Source organism: Aethalodelphis obliquidens, unplaced genomic scaffold (assembly GCF_003676395.1).
Source record: "Aethalodelphis obliquidens isolate GAN/ISIS:26980383/991018 unplaced genomic scaffold, ASM367639v1 scaffold16, whole genome shotgun sequence".
NCBI classification, from domain to species: domain Eukaryota; kingdom Metazoa; phylum Chordata; class Mammalia; order Artiodactyla; family Delphinidae; genus Aethalodelphis; species Aethalodelphis obliquidens.
In genome coordinates, this window is record NW_020837960.1 from 23,466,726 (window position 1) to 23,485,459 (window position 18,734).

Sequence of the window (18,734 nt, forward strand, 5' to 3'; positions counted from 1 at the left end):
ACATTTCAAATTCCTTATTTTCTGGGAATAACTGTTGCTCTGGGACCATCTTTCAAAACACTTCTACTGAAGTGCATCTAACTACAGAGGAGAATGGACTTGCAGGTGGGTAAAGGATTGACAGTGAAGAATCACAGATATGAAAATTATTATTTGAAATAACACATAACACCAAATTATTATTTTTATCTTGAAATTTCATGCAAATAGTATGTTCTAATTAACAATATATCTGCATTTATTTTAACACAAAAGTTCCTCCAAAAAAATATCAAAGTAAAATCGACACTTCCAAAAACTACAGCCTGCTTATCCGAAGGCTTTTAGCACCTCCTGTCATAGTACCATATATGTCAGATTGGAGAACATGGAGTTCACAGAACTTTTAATAAAATGCTAATTTTATAGAAATATAATATGTATTGTGATATTTTAATTATATAAAGGTTTATTAATTAAGTTCTACATAGAAATGTACTGTTTATTTTTCTGATAGATTTCATAGCACTTATTCCACATTACTGAGATTTTCTAAAACCTGGAAAACCAAAATAGTAATTATTTTTGTCTAATACAGAAGTCATCTTTCATTCTTCAGGTTTCCCCTTAACATAAAAGGCAAATTTCCCATACATTTCTACTTATCTATTTTAAAACAAGGTAGCTTCAACAAAACTATATAACCTATAGAATATAAAGAGAAGTATATGAATCTTTATAAACATTTAAATGATACTTTCCTGTCAGATAATCCCATACCTGCTATCATGTCATCTACAGCACTCATTTTCAGCAATACTTGCTCAATTAGCCCAACTTCTGTACTAGTCTGTAAATTCCGAACACTTTTTCGTAGGATGGCTGTAAACATGCTCCATATTTCTGCTTGACATGTGACATCACAGTGTTCCAAAAGCTCTGTCATGCATGTTATACTCTCAGCATCCTGGATAATAAAGTTCATCTCCAAGTCAAACTCTCCACCAACCAGCTAAAAATAAACAGAAAAAAAATCACCAATGATAATGTGAGAGGTTACACATATAACAGCAAAGCTAGCAAGAAAGTATTAGCTACTTTAAAAAATTTCAAGTCTTCTAGCCTGAAATTAATTTTGATGAAAATTTCACTACAGATAAGCGAAAGGTGCTGTAAAAATTAAAACTAGCAAAGAGAAGTCTAATTTTTTTTTTTCAATTTGAAAAGGTGATTTCAAATCTAGAAAAATAGAGTAAAATAGAGCAAATGACTAAGAGGTGGGATTCTGGGCAAATTCCCTTAAAAAGATTTTGGCTTTGAAAAGTGAAAATTACTAGAAGATGCAGAGATCACTAAGGATAAATTTTAAGACATGAAAATTCATTTTCTTTTATATTACTAGACTGACAAATAAAATAGATGTAAATGAAAAAGAATAGGTGGGTCTAATCTCCATGTATAAAATATGAAGAAACATGAAACTAGATTAGCAAACTTACAGTAAATGTTGAAATAACAGAATTAATGTTAAAAATGTTTACACGAGAAATACCTAATATCTAGTAGTATTTTTTTAAAAAAAAACATGTGAACTGGGAAAGAAAGCTGATTTAATGGCAGCATATTTGACTTGTGGCATTATGCCAAGTGAGTCAAAAGTAGGAGTCCTCCTCCCAAATGCTACTTTACTACAGCAATAGACAAATACACATGTAATAAAAGATACAATGATACTCCTATTCTCTATTGATCAAATCTCACATTAATTAGTTTATTCAGTAGTAAGTACCATTCTTAAGGAAGAACATTAACAAACTGGTTATCTTTTTGATCTAGAGAATGGAAAATTTAGGCAGAAAATAATAGCCATATATAAAATGTGTGACAAATGTGAAGTCATTCATTCATTTATTCATTCAACAAATATTTTATTTATTAAAGACTAGAACTTACTGTTCTAAGAACTAGAAGTATATCTGTGGACAAGAAAAAGTCCATGCACTAACAGTGCTAAATTCTAGAAATAAAGATCTCTATATGTATTTACGTATGTTCTACTTTATTCCAAAAAAGGTTGCATTTGGCTTATAAATTACATAAAGTATAAAAGAAGACATAAATTAGGTTCAGACAGGGGCTAGAGATTAGATTCAAGAAGTCAAATTAATTTTCCATCAATGAAACGTGTTCATTAATATGGATGGATGAGCACACTGTATAATATAAATTTGAAAATAATGGTAATAATAATACCACCACCTAACCTCACATACCATTTAGTATTATTCTAAGTGCTTTACATATAGTAAATAACTTAATTCTCACAGCAACTAATGACAAAGAAGTGAATATTTTAAAAGTTCTAGAATTCAAGAAGTTAAAAACAAAATATTCTCAAATTGTAAAATATTATACTCTGTATATATATTTTCTCTGTAACAGTTTCAAAATTCAACTTTATAAGAAACTAGCCCTTATGCTAACTTCCAACCTTTTACTGACCTAGATATTCTCTCTGGTTAAAGGTTGGGTTTACTTCTATGTGTGAAACGACTTCAACTCCTCCTACTATTTCTGGTTTATTAACAAAAATAGCTATGGGAATGGTTAAGAGATTGGCTCTAATTCAGACTTCCTGGGATTCTGATTTTAGCTGCACCACTCACTTTAATGACGCTACTTCTCTAAGCCTGTCACTTCATCTACAATATGGGAATAAAAGTTCCTACCTAAAAGGGTTGTTGTAAAGATTAAATAAATAAAGTAATTGGGTTATAAGCATGGGTTATAAGCACTTAGTAACAAAGTCAGGCATATAGTTAGCATTCAGTTAAGGAGTTAACGTTAGCTATTACCAGTTCTCTTACCCCAACTTTGAGCTAAAAATTGTAGTCATCTGATCACATAAAGTACCATGAAACAGCCAGTGTAAACCTTATGTTTCCAGGAAAAGCTAAATTATTGTAGATCGTGTACTCTTAGATATTACTTGTAGCTTTAGCAAAACCAACTCAAGCATCATTTTCACCGTGCCATGGTCTCACCAAGAACTGCTTACTTTTTCATATTCATATATCCAATTGACTTGGGTCACTACCATGAAACTTGTAAACCCATGATTAGTAACTTAGAAGAGGTTCTCCAGAAGTGAACCACAGAGAAATAAATAGATTTGAAAAACAATGACAGCTTACTGCCTGAACTAAAAGAAGTAGATACCAAAGTTTAAGTCTATAAGACTCAGAATAAATCTCTGTAAGAATCAGTATACACTTAAATGGAAGAACACTGAAGAATTTTTTAGACTAATCTCCTTAATGAGTTGTAAATGCTTAAGTAGAATCTGGTCTACCCAAGAACCATTATCAAATGAGTAAATAACAGAAATGGGCTCAGTGGTAACAAAAAATAGTCTGCTTTTAAAGGAATTAACAATTATAATGTGTAATTCTAACAATCAAGCTATTTTGTGAAGCCTAAGGCTCTATCTTTCACAGTTAAAAAAACAATGCCCCTTTCTATACATCATTTAATTACAAAAGAGCACAGTTATGGCTCCCTGATTTCACTGCCAGAAGCTGTAAAAACATTTATTATAAACGTTAGAACAGAGTGGACCTATGTTTTTGGATGGTCTTTCTAACTCCTATTATAATTTTTAATACATTAGTATTAAGGAGGCTAACTGCTTGCAGAAATATCATTCCAAGATTAGGGAAATATTTATTCCTCACTTGTAATGAACAGTTCAATATTTATCAACTAAAGCATACAAGAAAAACTAGAAACAGTCAGTCTTTATTATTTAAACAATTCCCTAACAACTCTATGAGGAAAAGGCATAGTTGTCTTCAGAGAGGGAAACTGAAGATAAATGAGGTTAGGCAACATAACCAAAGTCACACATGAGTAAGCAGCAGATCCAGGATTCTAATCTAGACTATAAAATGTACCGAAACGACTTGCTATGAAGTCAAGAGTGTAAACTTAAAAAATAGAGATGAGACGTGTCATAGTAGCTCTATTAAGAAATTAGTGCTTTGAGAACAGTGTATGGGTAAAATGAGGGAAGACAAAATGATTTCCGTGGGTAAGAAATGAAACATCAAGAGGTAGTAAATCACAATAAAGGAAAACAACCAGTTTATTTAAAGTTATTTAAATAAATTATTTCAGTAAGAATGTCTAAGACTTTGAAGGCTCAATTACAGGAAAATTAGCAATAAACACTAAAAAAGGAAACTCACAGGAAAACATTTTAAAAAGCAAAAAAATTGACATGACAGGCTAGAAAGCTAAACCAAAAAAAAAAAAAAAACCTAAAATCACTGTTACCATAGTACAGATGAGATTTATAAATGAATTGAGACTTCCTGTAAATCTGAATGTGTCAATATGACACTCTATTTGCACAGTTAAGGGTTTTCTTTTCCTCCAGGCCTTCTCCTTAAAATTCTAAAAGGTATTGGCATTCAAGAAAAGCGGTCCACAATGGCCCTTCCTACTCAAGAATCTGTCATAAGTGAATAAAATAAATATAGGTGAGCCTTTTTAATGAACTAAGTTTTATTTACATAAAAGCATAAAAATTACTGTATAAAAATTTAGAATACCAAATGCTGGCCTGGAAATGTATTATCTTCTGAAAGTACTAAGGTTTATAATTACTAGCAATTTAAGTATCTTTTATTTTTTAAGTACAGAGTTTTAAATATCTTTATTTTGAAATCTTAGATTATTAGTTAGGATCATATGGAATAATTCAGTGTACATTAGACTAAATCAAACTGGATAATTATTATCCAGTTGGATTTCTTTGCAAATCTTTGCAAATCTGTGGATAAACTCTAAACTAGACAACATTGCTTATAAAGCCCCAGTTCAACACCCCACATTCAGCTTCCTCTACTTTCCATTCCCTAGCTACTGTCATAAAAAACATTTCCACAATGCCATCTCTCACTTCATCTAAAACTCTTTATAATGTTACTCCCTATGCATGAAATAGGTTCTCTCCCAACCCCTAATTTTAACTTCCATTAAACCTCCAAATATCAGTTTAGATACCACTTAATCCAGAAAGTCTTCCTAGTAACTACAAACACTGTCTTTCTCTGAACTCACATTACAACCCATCCACCTCACAGCAATCATTTCAGGATATGTTTACAGATGTTTACAGATTTCTTTCCACCCCCAGTTTACAGTAAGCTTTGTAAGGGTAAGGACCATTTCTAAATATCAACCATATCTACATCACTAGCACACTGACAAACCCATGCAAATTATTCAATATTTAACATGGAATGGGAAGATGGCAGGATGAGAGGACAGAAGGGAGGTAAGTAGGCTGGCAGGAGAGCTTCACAAATTCATGGTCCATCATCAGGTTGTAAGCCAAAGACTTTCTACCATACTCTACTTTTCTCTTTTAGCAATGAATTGCTCTTAATGCCATATAACTTTTCTAAAGTTCCAGAGATGACCACAAAGCCAAAGAAAATGTTTCCTCATTCTTGTTTATACCCCTTGGTTGCGTTATTTTCTTCTATTACCACTTAAAAAATATGTAAGGTTTCAAAGGTAAAATTCGGGAGACATGTTATTGTCTAAGTAAGGGACTAAGTACACTACACACAATTTTTAGTTGTTAAAATCAGGCTTAAATATACTTCCAGTTTCTAACTATTTTCAAGTGAAATCAATTACAATATCTTCCTTTGAAAAAGAATGGGAGTGATGTCACCAAAAAACACCAGAGCAGGCAGCTATGTCCTCCCTATAAAACTAATGATCTAGCAAAAACTGGCAGAATAAACTTCTGAAGATTTCTGCAATCAAGTCAAAAATGTACAACAACCAAGGAAAGACTTGGTGAGGAAGAAGCTACTGTTTTGCGGGGTATGTCCCACCTTCAATCCCTCAGATTGGCAACAGTCATGAGAACGCCAGCCTGCAATGGTGGTGAGGGTTGCTAGTTCCAAAGGAAGCACTAGGGACCTTATTCTCAAAGGACTGTAGTTGTAGGTCTGAACCTGACTGGCAGCTCCCTCAAGGATAGACACAAAGAATTTTCTTTGCTTCACTCAACTCAGAAGGTTCCTAGAGCTAGAACACTTTTGCTGAAAGCCTTTAAAGGCACATGTATTAGTTGCAGCACCTGAGGCAAGCCAACACTTGGGGCAAGCGGTAGACAGACCTGGAAGCCTGGGAAGGAAGACGTGGGGAAAGGAGATAAATGTGGGTATAAGGTCTTTCAAAAGCTTTCATGTATACTGGGTAATCCAGAAATCCACATGCATGCCCAGGGCAGGTCGCACATTCCGAAAAGGTCTACGAAGTCCCTAAGCTTTCATTTGTAGCTGACCTTTAGGCTCTACTAAGTAGGAAGTAAAAGCTAAAGCAGTGATGTAGACAGCCTGACCAAACACTGAAGAAGTCTCCAGCACAGAGCAAAAGATGGGGAAGAGCATTTTCTTTTCCTTTTTTTCCCTTCCTTGGCTCCAGGCATTTAAGGTAGCTCTGTCAAAACATTCGCTGCCCATCAAACTAACAGAACAAAGCCTTCAATGGCCAAAAGTGGCAGAGATTACAGATCTTATACAGAATACAGAATATAATTTAGAAAAGCTACTAAGCAAACAGCAATAATAACACACAATAGCAACTACAAACTCAAGAGTAGGGAAAAGAACAGAATTTCCAGAGTTTCCACATTACAATATTCAGAATGCCCAAATTTCAACAAAAAATTATGAGACACACAAAGAAACAAGCAAGAATGGCCCATCAAAAGAAAAAATTAATTTTGTGTTCAAAATTTGACAACTGCTTTTGTCTTATCTCCTTCCTCTATTCTGTCTTCCAGCTTATGTTTTGCTTTCTATTACTTCACAGATGTCTTCTACTGTTAGCCAATCAAATTACTTATAGAAGCAGATATAATCTAATTATAAAGCTCTTGAATTATTAATTTCTAAAGAATAGATCTTCAATATAAAGCTATAACTGTGTGTAATTTTACAAAGAAACAAAAAAGTGAAAACATGATAATTAAGAACCACCATTTTGTGAACATTAATTATATGTTGCATAATTTATGCATATAGCCTCATTTAATATCTCATAACTCTGGGAGATGAGTATCTCAAACAAGGAAATTGAAGTTAGCATAAGTTAAGTAAACTGCCCAAGGTCCCTAAGCTAGTGTCAGCATCAGAATTTGTCTTGTCAATATCATAAAGAATTAAGAAGTATATCATTACCAGAGAGATCACCCACAAGACATAAATATGTACTGCCACCAGTCATCTAACCTTCAAAATCTGATGTTAAACATTAGCATATGTAATAAATGACTTTTAGATAAGTGTTCAGTAAATAACAGGAAAACTTTATAATTTGGACATGAACATAATAAGCTAATGATCCCAAACCGAGCCAACAAACCAAGGCAAGAAAAATAGAAAATTACTGGGTTGTTTTCCTATTTCTTTTACACAAGTCTTCTCTACAAGTAATTTATATTGACAATCTTTCTGTGGTAGAGGAATAACTATACCCAAGAGTATAACAAACGCTGCTGTAAATACCATCCATAAAAACTCTACGGAAGGGAGGAGGAAACAAAGGGAATAACTATCATACAATAAGTGCCTTCTTTAAAATATATTTTAAACAACTTGCACTTTATCAAAAGCAAGTATAACCAGCTTTATAATTGCTTTATATGACTATACCAAACATATATGACAAATCCACCTGGCTACTAGGAGCCAACTGACATCTGAAGGAAAACTAAATGTGTTAATTGCCAAACCACTATATGCTTTTAAATTCTAACTCCTAGCCTAACAATGAAAACTCTATTTCATAAATAAAAACAAAGTAGAGACTTCTGCAGACAAATGAAAGCTGAGAGAATCTGCTGCCCGCAGACTTTTACCATACGGAGTGTTAAAGTAAGTTCTTCCAGCAGAAGGAAAATGATACCAGCTGGAAATTTGAAATGACACAAAAAAACTGAAGAGTGCCAAAATCAAGACTGTTGTTAAATGCAAAAGACTGTTTTGTCTCATTTTGAAAATTCTTTCAAAGATAACTATCTAAAGCAAAAATAACAATGCATTAAGGGATTTATAACACATATGAAAGTAAAACCAATGACAGCAAGATCACAGAGGACAAGAAAGGAGAGATATAAGTATACTTCTAAAAGATTCTTAACCTATACTTGAAGTAGTATATTATTTGAAGGTAGAGAGTAAGTTAATGCATATTGTATACTCTAGAGAAAACACTGAACATGAAAAGGAAACAAATACTAAAGATCTTAACAGACACCTTACTGAAGAAGATATACACATGGCAAAGAAGGATATAAGAAGATGCTCCACATCCCACGTCACTGGAGAAATGCAAATTAAAGCAAGAATGAGATACCACTACACACCTATTAGAATGGCCAAAATCTAGAACACTGATAACATCAAGTGCTGCTGAGGATATGGAGCAACAGAAACTCTCATTGTTTACTGGTGGGAATGAAAATGGTATAGCCACTTTGGAAGACAGTTTGGTGGTTTCTTACAAAATTAAACATACTTTTACCATACAATCCAGCAACTGTGCTCCTTAGTATATAATACTCAAAGGAGCGAAAAACGTATGTCCACACAGATTTTGTCCACAAAAATCTGCACACAGATGTTTATAGCAGCTTTATTCATAATTGCCAAAACTGGAAAGCACCTTTACAATTTCCTTCCAATGGAAATGGCACAGAATCTATATAATGTATGGAAAATTAAAACAATGCAAGAAAAACAAAGTTTTAACTAAACCTAAGAGTTGACTTTCAGCTACAACAGAATGCATATATATATATAACATGAAACACACCCCTCAAAACTTCAACTTCTTGGAAAAAGACTATCATCCATTCCGCAACACATCATGAATTTATAAACAAAAAAAAAAACTAAAAAAAACTAAAAACTATCTGCTTAAAATAAAATCACTCTCTTGGCTCAGTCATAAACACTTGATGCCTTCACATTACCTGTGACTCTTCTGCTTTTTTCATGTCAAGCCCTAGTATTTCTTCCTTACTCATATCTCAGACTCAGACCTTCTTCATTTTTCCTAGCTCCCACACCAAGCAGTTTCAACATTGCTTTGTTGCCTCCTCACAGTATCTTCCTACCTCAAGTTACCACTAAATACCACCGCCAAATTCATCTTTCTACAACAGCACTTATATCATAATAAACAGTTTCTCTACAACCTTTTTACTGAATGAATTCTTATTTATTTAATATTTGAATATCTGAATTACCTGAGTTATCTGAATTTATTATTTGAAATCCTTCACACAGAAATAATGATCAGGCCCGAACTGGTAAAATGGAAGAGAGCTAGATTCCTACTTTTTTTTTTTTTTTTTGGCTGCACTGGGTCTTCATTGCTGAGCGTGGGCTTTCTCTAGTTGTGGCGAGCGGGGGCCACTCTTCCTTGTGGTGCGTGGGCTTCTCGTTGCAGTGGCTTCTCTTGTTGCGGAGCACGGGCTCTAGGCACGTGGGCTTCAGCAGCTGTGGCTCTCGGGCTCTAGAGCGCGGGCTCAGTAGTTGTGACACACGGGCTTAGTTGCTCCGAGGCATGTGGGATATTCCTGGACCAGGGATCAAACCCGTGTCCCTGCATTGGCAGGCGGATTCTTAACCACTGGCCACCAGGGAAATCCTAGATCCCTGCTTTTAAATCAAAGCTCTGCTAAAACCTATGGGCAGAAGTACATTCATTTAGTATTCTAGGTACCTCAGGGTATTTCTCCTCTGAGCCTCAGTTTCCACCTAGGCCAAAATTATACAATCTCTAAAATCTTCTGGTTCTAGGATACAGTGTTTTACAACCTCTATTGAGAAGACAACTGTGATGTATGCAACAGCTGTGGTGTCTATCATATAGCAAGGACAGAATTTAGAATCTAAAGACTCAAAGGGGGTAAAATCATTTTCAAAAGACTGCAGGTAAGGCACTGAATAAATTGCAAAGACTGCCTGATGAGGTAAAAGCTAAAGAGATGATTCACTGATTCAAAACTTCTGTTTGAGAGAAATAAAAAAAATATGTGACTAGAACAATAAAACATCAACCTTTGATTCCTACAATTCACAGAAGCTGCATGAGATAAAAAGGTTTTTGGCAGTACAAACCAGGACAGGAATGTGACTTCCCAAAGGACTGTTTATATCCTAATGAGAAGAAATTCCTCCTTTAAAAGGCTTTCATTAGGAAGCAACAAAAACAAAAAAATGAATGAATCAAACATTTAACTCAAGAGGTTGGGAAAATTTTTTAAAAAGCAAGTCTGAGTAAATTATGAGGAAAAAAATTATGTTAAAGCAGAATTTCATGGGTTAGAAAACAGAAAAACTATAGATTTGGTAAATAAATCCATAATGTGATTCACAGAAGAAAAAATAATATATACAATCCTCAGACAAAAAGAGAAAAGACTCTGAAAATTAAAAATAAGATACAGCAAATAAGTAAACTTTTTTTCTCATGAGACATATGTTCCATCTGTGGTAATAAATTTACATAGAGAAAAAAGGAACTAAATTAAAATGTTTCTGAAAGTGTATCTCTGAGTTGTGGGCTTATAAAATCTTTTCTTTTTATCTTTACATATTTTCTGATTCTATAAATTTTCTAAAATGAGAATCATTTATTTTTATAATCAGAGGAAAAAATAAGTGGGGGGGAACTATAATAACTTTTGGTATCAGGAGTTATATATAAACACTAGACTATAAGCTCCCTGAAGATAGGACCCACATTTGTCTTAATGTCCAATCCATGAGCAGCACCTATACAGGACGCACTGTAATATTTGAAACTATTATATATCCATTAAACAAGTATTTAATATAGTTTTGTGAGATGTGCATATTTAAAATGAGGTTTAAAATAATATTTACATTTTTAGAGTTTTCAACTTCATAGTCCTTTGGCCTGTTTGATCAAAGAATTCCTGCCAATTCTTCCATGAAAATAACCTATCCCTTAGGTACAGAATCAGGAGCAAACCTAATGACATTCAACTTTGTACCTCTAGTTCCACTCCATAATATCCTAAGCAGTCCCTTCCTTATACAATTTCTCTTCTTCCCATAACATGGAAATTTATCAAATTCCTAATCAGAATATAAAATAAAAGGTAATTAAAGAAAGTGATAGAGTCCAAGGAGATACTGATTAAGGATGACACTTAACCAAGAAGAAAAGGAACAATTCACTAACACGAGGCTAAATAATCACTGTTTTATTTTATTTAGTTATTTTTTACATCTTTATTGGAGTATAATTGCTTTACAATGGTGTGTTAGTTTCTGCTTTATAACGCTGTTTTATTTTTAAATGCTAAGTAAAAAGTGGTTTTTACTGACCCACGATTGAGCATGATACAAATCCTTGGAGTTGGGCCAATTTGGGAACAAATCCTGACTCTGCCGCTTACTAAATTCATGGTTTTGCAAGTAACTTCTCAGTGTAACACCACCTATCTCACAGGGACATTAGATGATTAAAGAAGCTATTCCTTTTAAGTACCCAACAGTGACCAGCTTAGACTAGGTACCCAATTAATGTTAATTTCATCATTTTTCCAGGATGAGACTGGCACCCAGAAAAAAATGAGGAAAACTTACTGGTTTACATGGGAACAACACTCATGAGTTTAACTTCATTAGTACCATGTGCTGATCAACCGATCTAAATGACAAGTGATTAATATTATTTAAAAATATAATTGCAATATTATTTAAAAAACAAAATTATCAAAAACTTTTAGAGATAGTAAATTATCACAAAGAAAGTACTGGTTTTGCTTTTTAGAAAACACAAATACACAGTTCATTCACAGGCATAAAAATTAGTAATTTCCCTTATAAATACCATAATTGTGAATGATTAAGCCTAAGTAAAACATCATGTAGCCTAGAATGTATAATCCTTAAAATGAAGATATATACCTAAACTCAGCTTCCATAAATGTTTCTTAGAAATCCTAAGGAATATTAAGAGCAGTATCTAGTTCATGTAGGAATTCCCAACTATGGGTAGGTAATTACTTCAGTTTTCCTTGATCTACAGCTTAAACTATATACAGAAGTCAATATCAAAACAATTTTTACTTGAAATAAAGTTTGCATTTTTATGTCATATTTACATCAACTAATGTAATATATTTGTTTACACAGAATTCAAACAGTTGTTTTTACTGTCTGAAAATTAAATCACAGCAAAAAGAGCAATAATTCATGTAGTTTCAGTGTATGATAGTCAATCATTTATTCATACTGAAGGGGATCAGTATATGCCACCCAAAATATGCCATTTGGCATAAGGGTTATTTAAAACTGAAGGCAATTAAGAATCAACAGATATAGGAAGAGTCTTCTGCTTTCCCATTATCTACCTGAAAGCACGGTATAAATTTACCATTGTCAAAGTGGTATAAATATCCCACCACTCTGGTGCTAGGGTGAGAAGAGCAACCCTTGTCACTGAAGATGGAGAGCTGGCCCCAAGATGAGTCTGCACACACCAAACTTTACTAAAATAACCCTTATCTTCCATTTGTTCTCCCACATATTTCCTAGTCACTTCCCCACAAGGTATCGTCCCTTGGAGTCCAAGCCCTCTTTCCTTTGTTGAAAAGGGTATGTAAGCTCTTTGAATTTCACTTCTTTTTTGTGAATTGTTCCCAACCATCTATGTCCCTGCATCACCATAGCATACCTTCTACTGGGTTATTCTCATCAGCATGCAAAAGCTCCACAACTTTTTATGTACTTTATTCAGGCCTCACACAAAAGTAGTCAGTCATATTAAAATATAAGATGGGAATGAAAGCCAAAGAAAATATTATAACAGACATATACATAACTAGATAATGAAGCAAATACATAGATGACTAGATAATGGAGTTATGAGACTCGGAATTTTAAACTAGTTGTAACTCATGTGTTCAAGGAATTAAACAACAAGATTTAGGATTTCAGCAGCTAATAGGAAACTATAAGAGCATAAAATGTACTCTAGAACTGAAAAAAAAAACTGAATTTAATAACTCAATGAGTCTGATAGCAGATAACAAACAGCTGAAGAAAGAATTAGTTAACTGGAACATGCATTCCCAAAAATGCAGACATATGCACAAAGTAATAAAAAGGATTAAAATAGAGGAAGAAAAAAGGATATAAAATGCAATGACTAGATCTATCATATGGATAATTAGATATCCAGAGGACAGGTGGCACTATCTGAACACACAAAAGTAAAGAAATTTTCAATGCTATTTAAATAAATTAAGCCATAGGTTTAAGAATAACTTCTATCATTCAGTTCACAAATACTAAGAAAATCATACCTGTGCACATCAGAGAAAAGGTGCTAAAAATACACAGACAAAGAAATATCTTAAAAAGTAACCAGGAGAATAAAGCACATTACCTTCAAAAAGGCAGCAACGTATTGTTTTAAAACTGAAATTACAGAAGTCAAATGATAACAAAAGAAGTCATTTTATCTTTGAAGTGAGGAAAGAAAAAAACTACCAACTTTTATCTATATCCATAAATATATCCTTCACAAATGAAGGGAAAATAAAACATTTTCACACACACAGGTGCCGGAAGAAATAAAAGTTAGGAAAAGGGTAAAAATATGGGTAAATCTAAATAAATATTTACTGTGTATATCAGTAACAACAATGTCAAGAAAGACATAAAATATTAAGATAAATGAAAACAACAGCACTGGATTTGGGAGAGAGAGGAAAAGAATGGATTTCATTTCACCCTTTAATAAGTCAAAGATGTATGTTATGATGTCTAGAGTAACCACTGAGAGAACAGCAAAATAACATACTTCCGAAAGTTAACAGAGGGGATGAAAAATAATAAAAAATATTTAAATCCAGAAAAAGTCAAGAAACATGAGGAAAACATGCTAAACAGGCAAGACAAATAGAAAGCTAACAGTAATATGATATACTTAAAGCCAAATACATCAGTATTTACATTACATGTAAAGAGATTAAACCCTCCAATTTAAAGACAAGGATTGTCAAACTGGATATATTTTTAAGAACAAAACACTCAACTAGATGCAGCTTACAAGAAATGAAGAAATATACCTTAAACATGAGGGAACAGAACAGAATGAAACCTGTGGGAGATATGAAATTGTACCTGTATTCCAGGAGTTTAAAATGTGAATAGCAAAATAATTCATAAACACAAAACAAAGAAAAGCGTAAGGCAAACATGCACAAACCCTTTAAGAAGTACAAACTCTTTCCCATCCCTATCTTTTGCCTGGCTAACTTATTCGCTAGTTCTCATCATGGCATTTCCCTCAGAAAGATTTCCTTGACTCTCCTTAACTAGGTTAGCTGAATTAAGTGTTTCTGCTAGATGCTTCCAAACTAACTATAATTCTCCATCACAACAATTATCACAGTGTAATTAACTGTTTCACAGTCTGTCTCTTCCACTAGAAAACAAATCCTATAAGATCAAAAACCCAGAATCTACTGGGTTAAGAACTATGAAAGGTCTGAGATTTTGCCCTACTTGCAAGCTGACAAATTAGCCTGCCCATTTCATAAATGTTGACAAAAGACAGGAGGCTACTGGGTCAGAGACAACGAATTTTATTACTCAATTTTTATTACTCAGACAACGAATTTCATTACTCAATTCTTGAGTAATAAAGAGATAGAGACCCCCGCTGGTCCCCCAACATTAAAGGGCCCCAAACAAATCCACCCCATTTACTCCAGTTTGGAAAAAAATTTAAAGTCGGAAGGCAGAGATTACAATGAGAACCCTGATGTGCAATACCTTGGGACAGTGGTTATTCAGATTAATCAAAATAAAGACTAACAAAAGGACAGGGTCCCAATTTGTACAGCTCACAGTCATTTCTTCAGACTAAAGAATATACTCTACAGCCCTAATGTCCAACAATGGGCAGAGAGATATCCTCCTCAGCGTGATAGTTTGATGGAGAATTGAATGCGCAATTAAAACACTGGTTGTATTAAAACAGAGGAAATAAAGGCATGAAGGGCTTGCTTACACACCTTCACAAGTGTGTGCTCACATTCAAGATATATATATATGTGTGTATACATATATATCCTCTTATAATACCTGTAAAATGATTACAAAGTATCTAATACATACTAAATGGTTAGTGAATTGTAGGTGGTGTTAGTAGTAGTAGTAGTAGTAATTTTTTCCTAGCCAAATCTAGTGTTAGCAAGTATATCTAACCTTTCCTCAAACAGGACCAGAACCACAGATGACTATTTTGTTCTCCTCTACACTTCTTCTTCCAACCCCCATGTAATTTTTTTTCAATTATATTTATGCTTAACAACATGTTTTACTGCTTTCTTTGTGCATCATTACATCCCACTATTTTATCTTGGTTCACTGCGTCTCATGCTAGAGTACATAATTAAGTCTTTCAGCAATGATCAACAGACAGGGTAGTTTCTAAGTCCCTGTATGCTGGAAATTGTCTTTATTTCTATCCTATTATAAAATGTTAATTTGTCTGGATAAAACATTTCTAGATTCAAAGTTATTTCCCCTACCCCTTTTATCAGTGAGTTCTGGAGTACTGTCTTCTGGAATCCCAATGTTGCTGACAAGAAATGTGCTGTCCTATCCATCTGATTCTCAGTCCTCTGTAGATAATCTGTTGGTATTTTAGATATATGTAAATAGAGAGAGAGGCAACACGAAAACAGATACAGACATATCCATGGATGGCGGGTATCACAGTTCAATTTGCATTGCCCTGATTACTAGTGAATGTGAGCACTGTATAATGTTTAAGAGTTTGGAATTTGAGATAGACTGCCTGGGTTAAAATCTAGACACTGACACTTACTGGATGTATAATCTCAGGCAAATTACTTAAACATACATCTGTGCTCAGTTTCCACATCTGTAAAGTGTGGATAATAATAGTATCTATCTCACAGTTTCATTGTGAGGTTTAAGGAAGATGGTCAAATGAATGAATTCAAGCCCATGATAGAGAATTTTTAAAAAATAAGAAAAATTCACTATATTTGGCTTCCATTTTTATAAAGTATATTTTTTAAAAATCATAATTGAATAACAAATGGCTGAGGTACACATTTTTTTAAAACCATGTAAAAAGGCACAGAATGATAAATATAATAGTCACAAAATTATACTCCAAGGAAGATGAGGAAAACAGGATTGGGAAGTAACACACAGGGAGCTTCAATGATATTGGTATTATTCTAGATCACAAGTTGGAGGGTGGGTTCATGGTTATATTTTATTACTGAGAATGGGGACTGGATGAGGAACAGAACATAATTACCAAATGCATAATATCCAAATGTATTTTATAGCAGCACATCTGATCACAAGCCTTCTTATGCATTAGAAATAGTCTGAGGGCACACACAACCAAAATTAAAAACGTTTAAAAATTATTGAGACATTAAGATGGCAGATAAGATTGAAGAACATGCATTTCTAATAACCCAGTCAAGATATGTGATTCCACCCCACCCCTCCCCCTGCCCAGCACTACCAGGCACACTCATAGCTAGTATAGAGACCATACATATATATGTGTTATGGCATTATCAAAAAAATAAAGAGTGGCAAGGTCAAATAAGCCAAAGAGTCTCACATATGTGCCTAACTGGAACAGTATTCAATCAGCTCTGAATGTGGTAGAAAGAAGAATGAAGAAAAGAAGTTTAAGACACCAAATGTCTCAAGGAAGGCAAAATCCAGGTTATTGGGAATGGAACATGAAAAGGTATGTTGATATCAGAATAAGTAATCATAACAGTAAGATTTTTAAAACAACCATTCTGGCGATTCCAAAGTTCGATGTCTGGCCATATATGCTGGCTGTTAAAGTAGCATGAAAATACAAGTTGTTGGAACAGGAATGGAGGCCTGCTACGTGGGAGACATTTACCTGTGAGGTGAATGTATCCATGATGCTTAGGAAAAAGATAGGTTACAAAGGAAAATGGTGAGCCAGGAGATAAAAGTCCTCGAGGGATATTCTATAGGTTAACAGATAATGGCAATAAGCATAGGAGCAACTGTGATAAAGCAGGTATAGCACAGATTTCAAGGTGAGAAGGAATTGTTGAAAGAAGGTGATGAAAAAGAAAGTGATCTGGAAGCAAAATATCTAGAGAATGCCAAGTTCTTTGCTCATCTGGAGGTACACTGGACTTGAAAGAATGGAAAAGCACTTAGATTTCAGGTGAAGTAAAAGAATACTGGAGGAAAAGGGTGGGAATTCAAAGAAATTTTTTTATGGAAAAGGAGCCAATGATGGAGAAACAGGGCGAAGAAAGAAAAGGCCGTGTTTTCTCACATCTCTAAGTCTCTGTACATGCTTAAAAAAGGTCCTTTTTAATCCACTTGATCTGGCTGACAGGATTCAGCTCAGGAGTTGTTTCTTAAGGGAGAGCATTTTCTAACCCACATCCCCCATTTAGTGTCATTTCCTAAGCACATATACCTTGTGCTTATCTTTATGAAAGCATTTATCAATCGGTAATTATTATTGTTTTATTATCTGTCTACAACTAGATTAATGTGACCTGAGTAAAAACCATGTGTTTAATTGCTTTGACTCATAATAGTGCCTGGCAAGTAAGCACCCAATAAATGGTGACCAAATGCTGAACCACTGCACTCCACCAAGTTTACAGGAGAGGAAACTTGTTCACAGAGGTTTGTGTCTTGGGCAGTGCCCATAGGAGAATGTCACGCAGAACTGGAAGAGGTGAGAACATGCCTTAGAATTAATCTCAAGGTATGTAGTGTTACCAGCAAAATAGCATTTCATTCAAAGTGAATACAAATCATTTCAATTATTGAATGTACTCACAAATCTATACTCACATTTTAAAGTGTTAAACTTAACAAAAATGAAAGCAAGAAACCTATTAATTAGAATATTACTTTATTATCAAAATATTAATTAAAATTACTAAAATAGCAAACTTAGTTTGTACACCCACTTTACATATAGCTTTGTCATCTCTGAGCCATGGAGAAAACACTCAAAAATGGATTAAATAACTCTCAATGATCAAACAACATTTTAACACGTTACTCTTATAAAGAAATTATTGAAGAATAAATACAGGACTAAATTTTATTAGAGTTTTGTTTTTTGTTAGAGTAAGTATTTACAATATTGCTCTAATTCTACAGTAAGGTAAGAGATGTGCTTTTTTAAGTCACATGACTTCATCAAATCTACATTGAAAAATATCTGACAAGCAAGAAGCTGGAGTGTGTCTACATAAAAAGGAGTAAAAGTAAGCCAAATGGCACTCTGAAAAAGGTACCATGATGTATCTCATTGGTTTCATTATAATAAGGTCAGTTGGAATTGGCACTAAGGAGGAAAATATAAACTCGCAGGATACTAGAAAACCCTTCTGTCAGTACTTGCCACTGTTAGTACAACATACAAGCATCTGACAGTAGAATAGATGGATATGCTGCCAGAAATTATAGCAACGAATGCAACTTTGAATAACGGCTTTATAGTACTCAGCCTCAAAAGTGAGAACCTTAAAAGGTAAAAAGATTTTTTGATAACAGTTTTATTAATATTTGGTTGGGAGAAGGTTGGTAAAAATATTACAAAGA

At 33.8% G+C, this 18,734-nt stretch overlaps 1 protein-coding gene across 4 annotated transcripts in view; it reads right to left on the reverse strand.

The window, feature by feature from the left end:
- NBEA (neurobeachin) overlaps nt 1-18,734 on the reverse strand; it is a 627,914-nt gene that overhangs the window by 574,276 nt on the left and 34,904 nt on the right. For all 4 annotated transcript variants that reach the window (XM_027116524.1, XM_027116522.1, XM_027116523.1 and 1 more), the window contains exon 2: nt 760-991. In XM_027116524.1, coding sequence (XP_026972325.1) covers nt 760-991 — 232 coding nt within the window. The remainder of the gene's footprint in view (nt 1-759; nt 992-18,734) is intronic.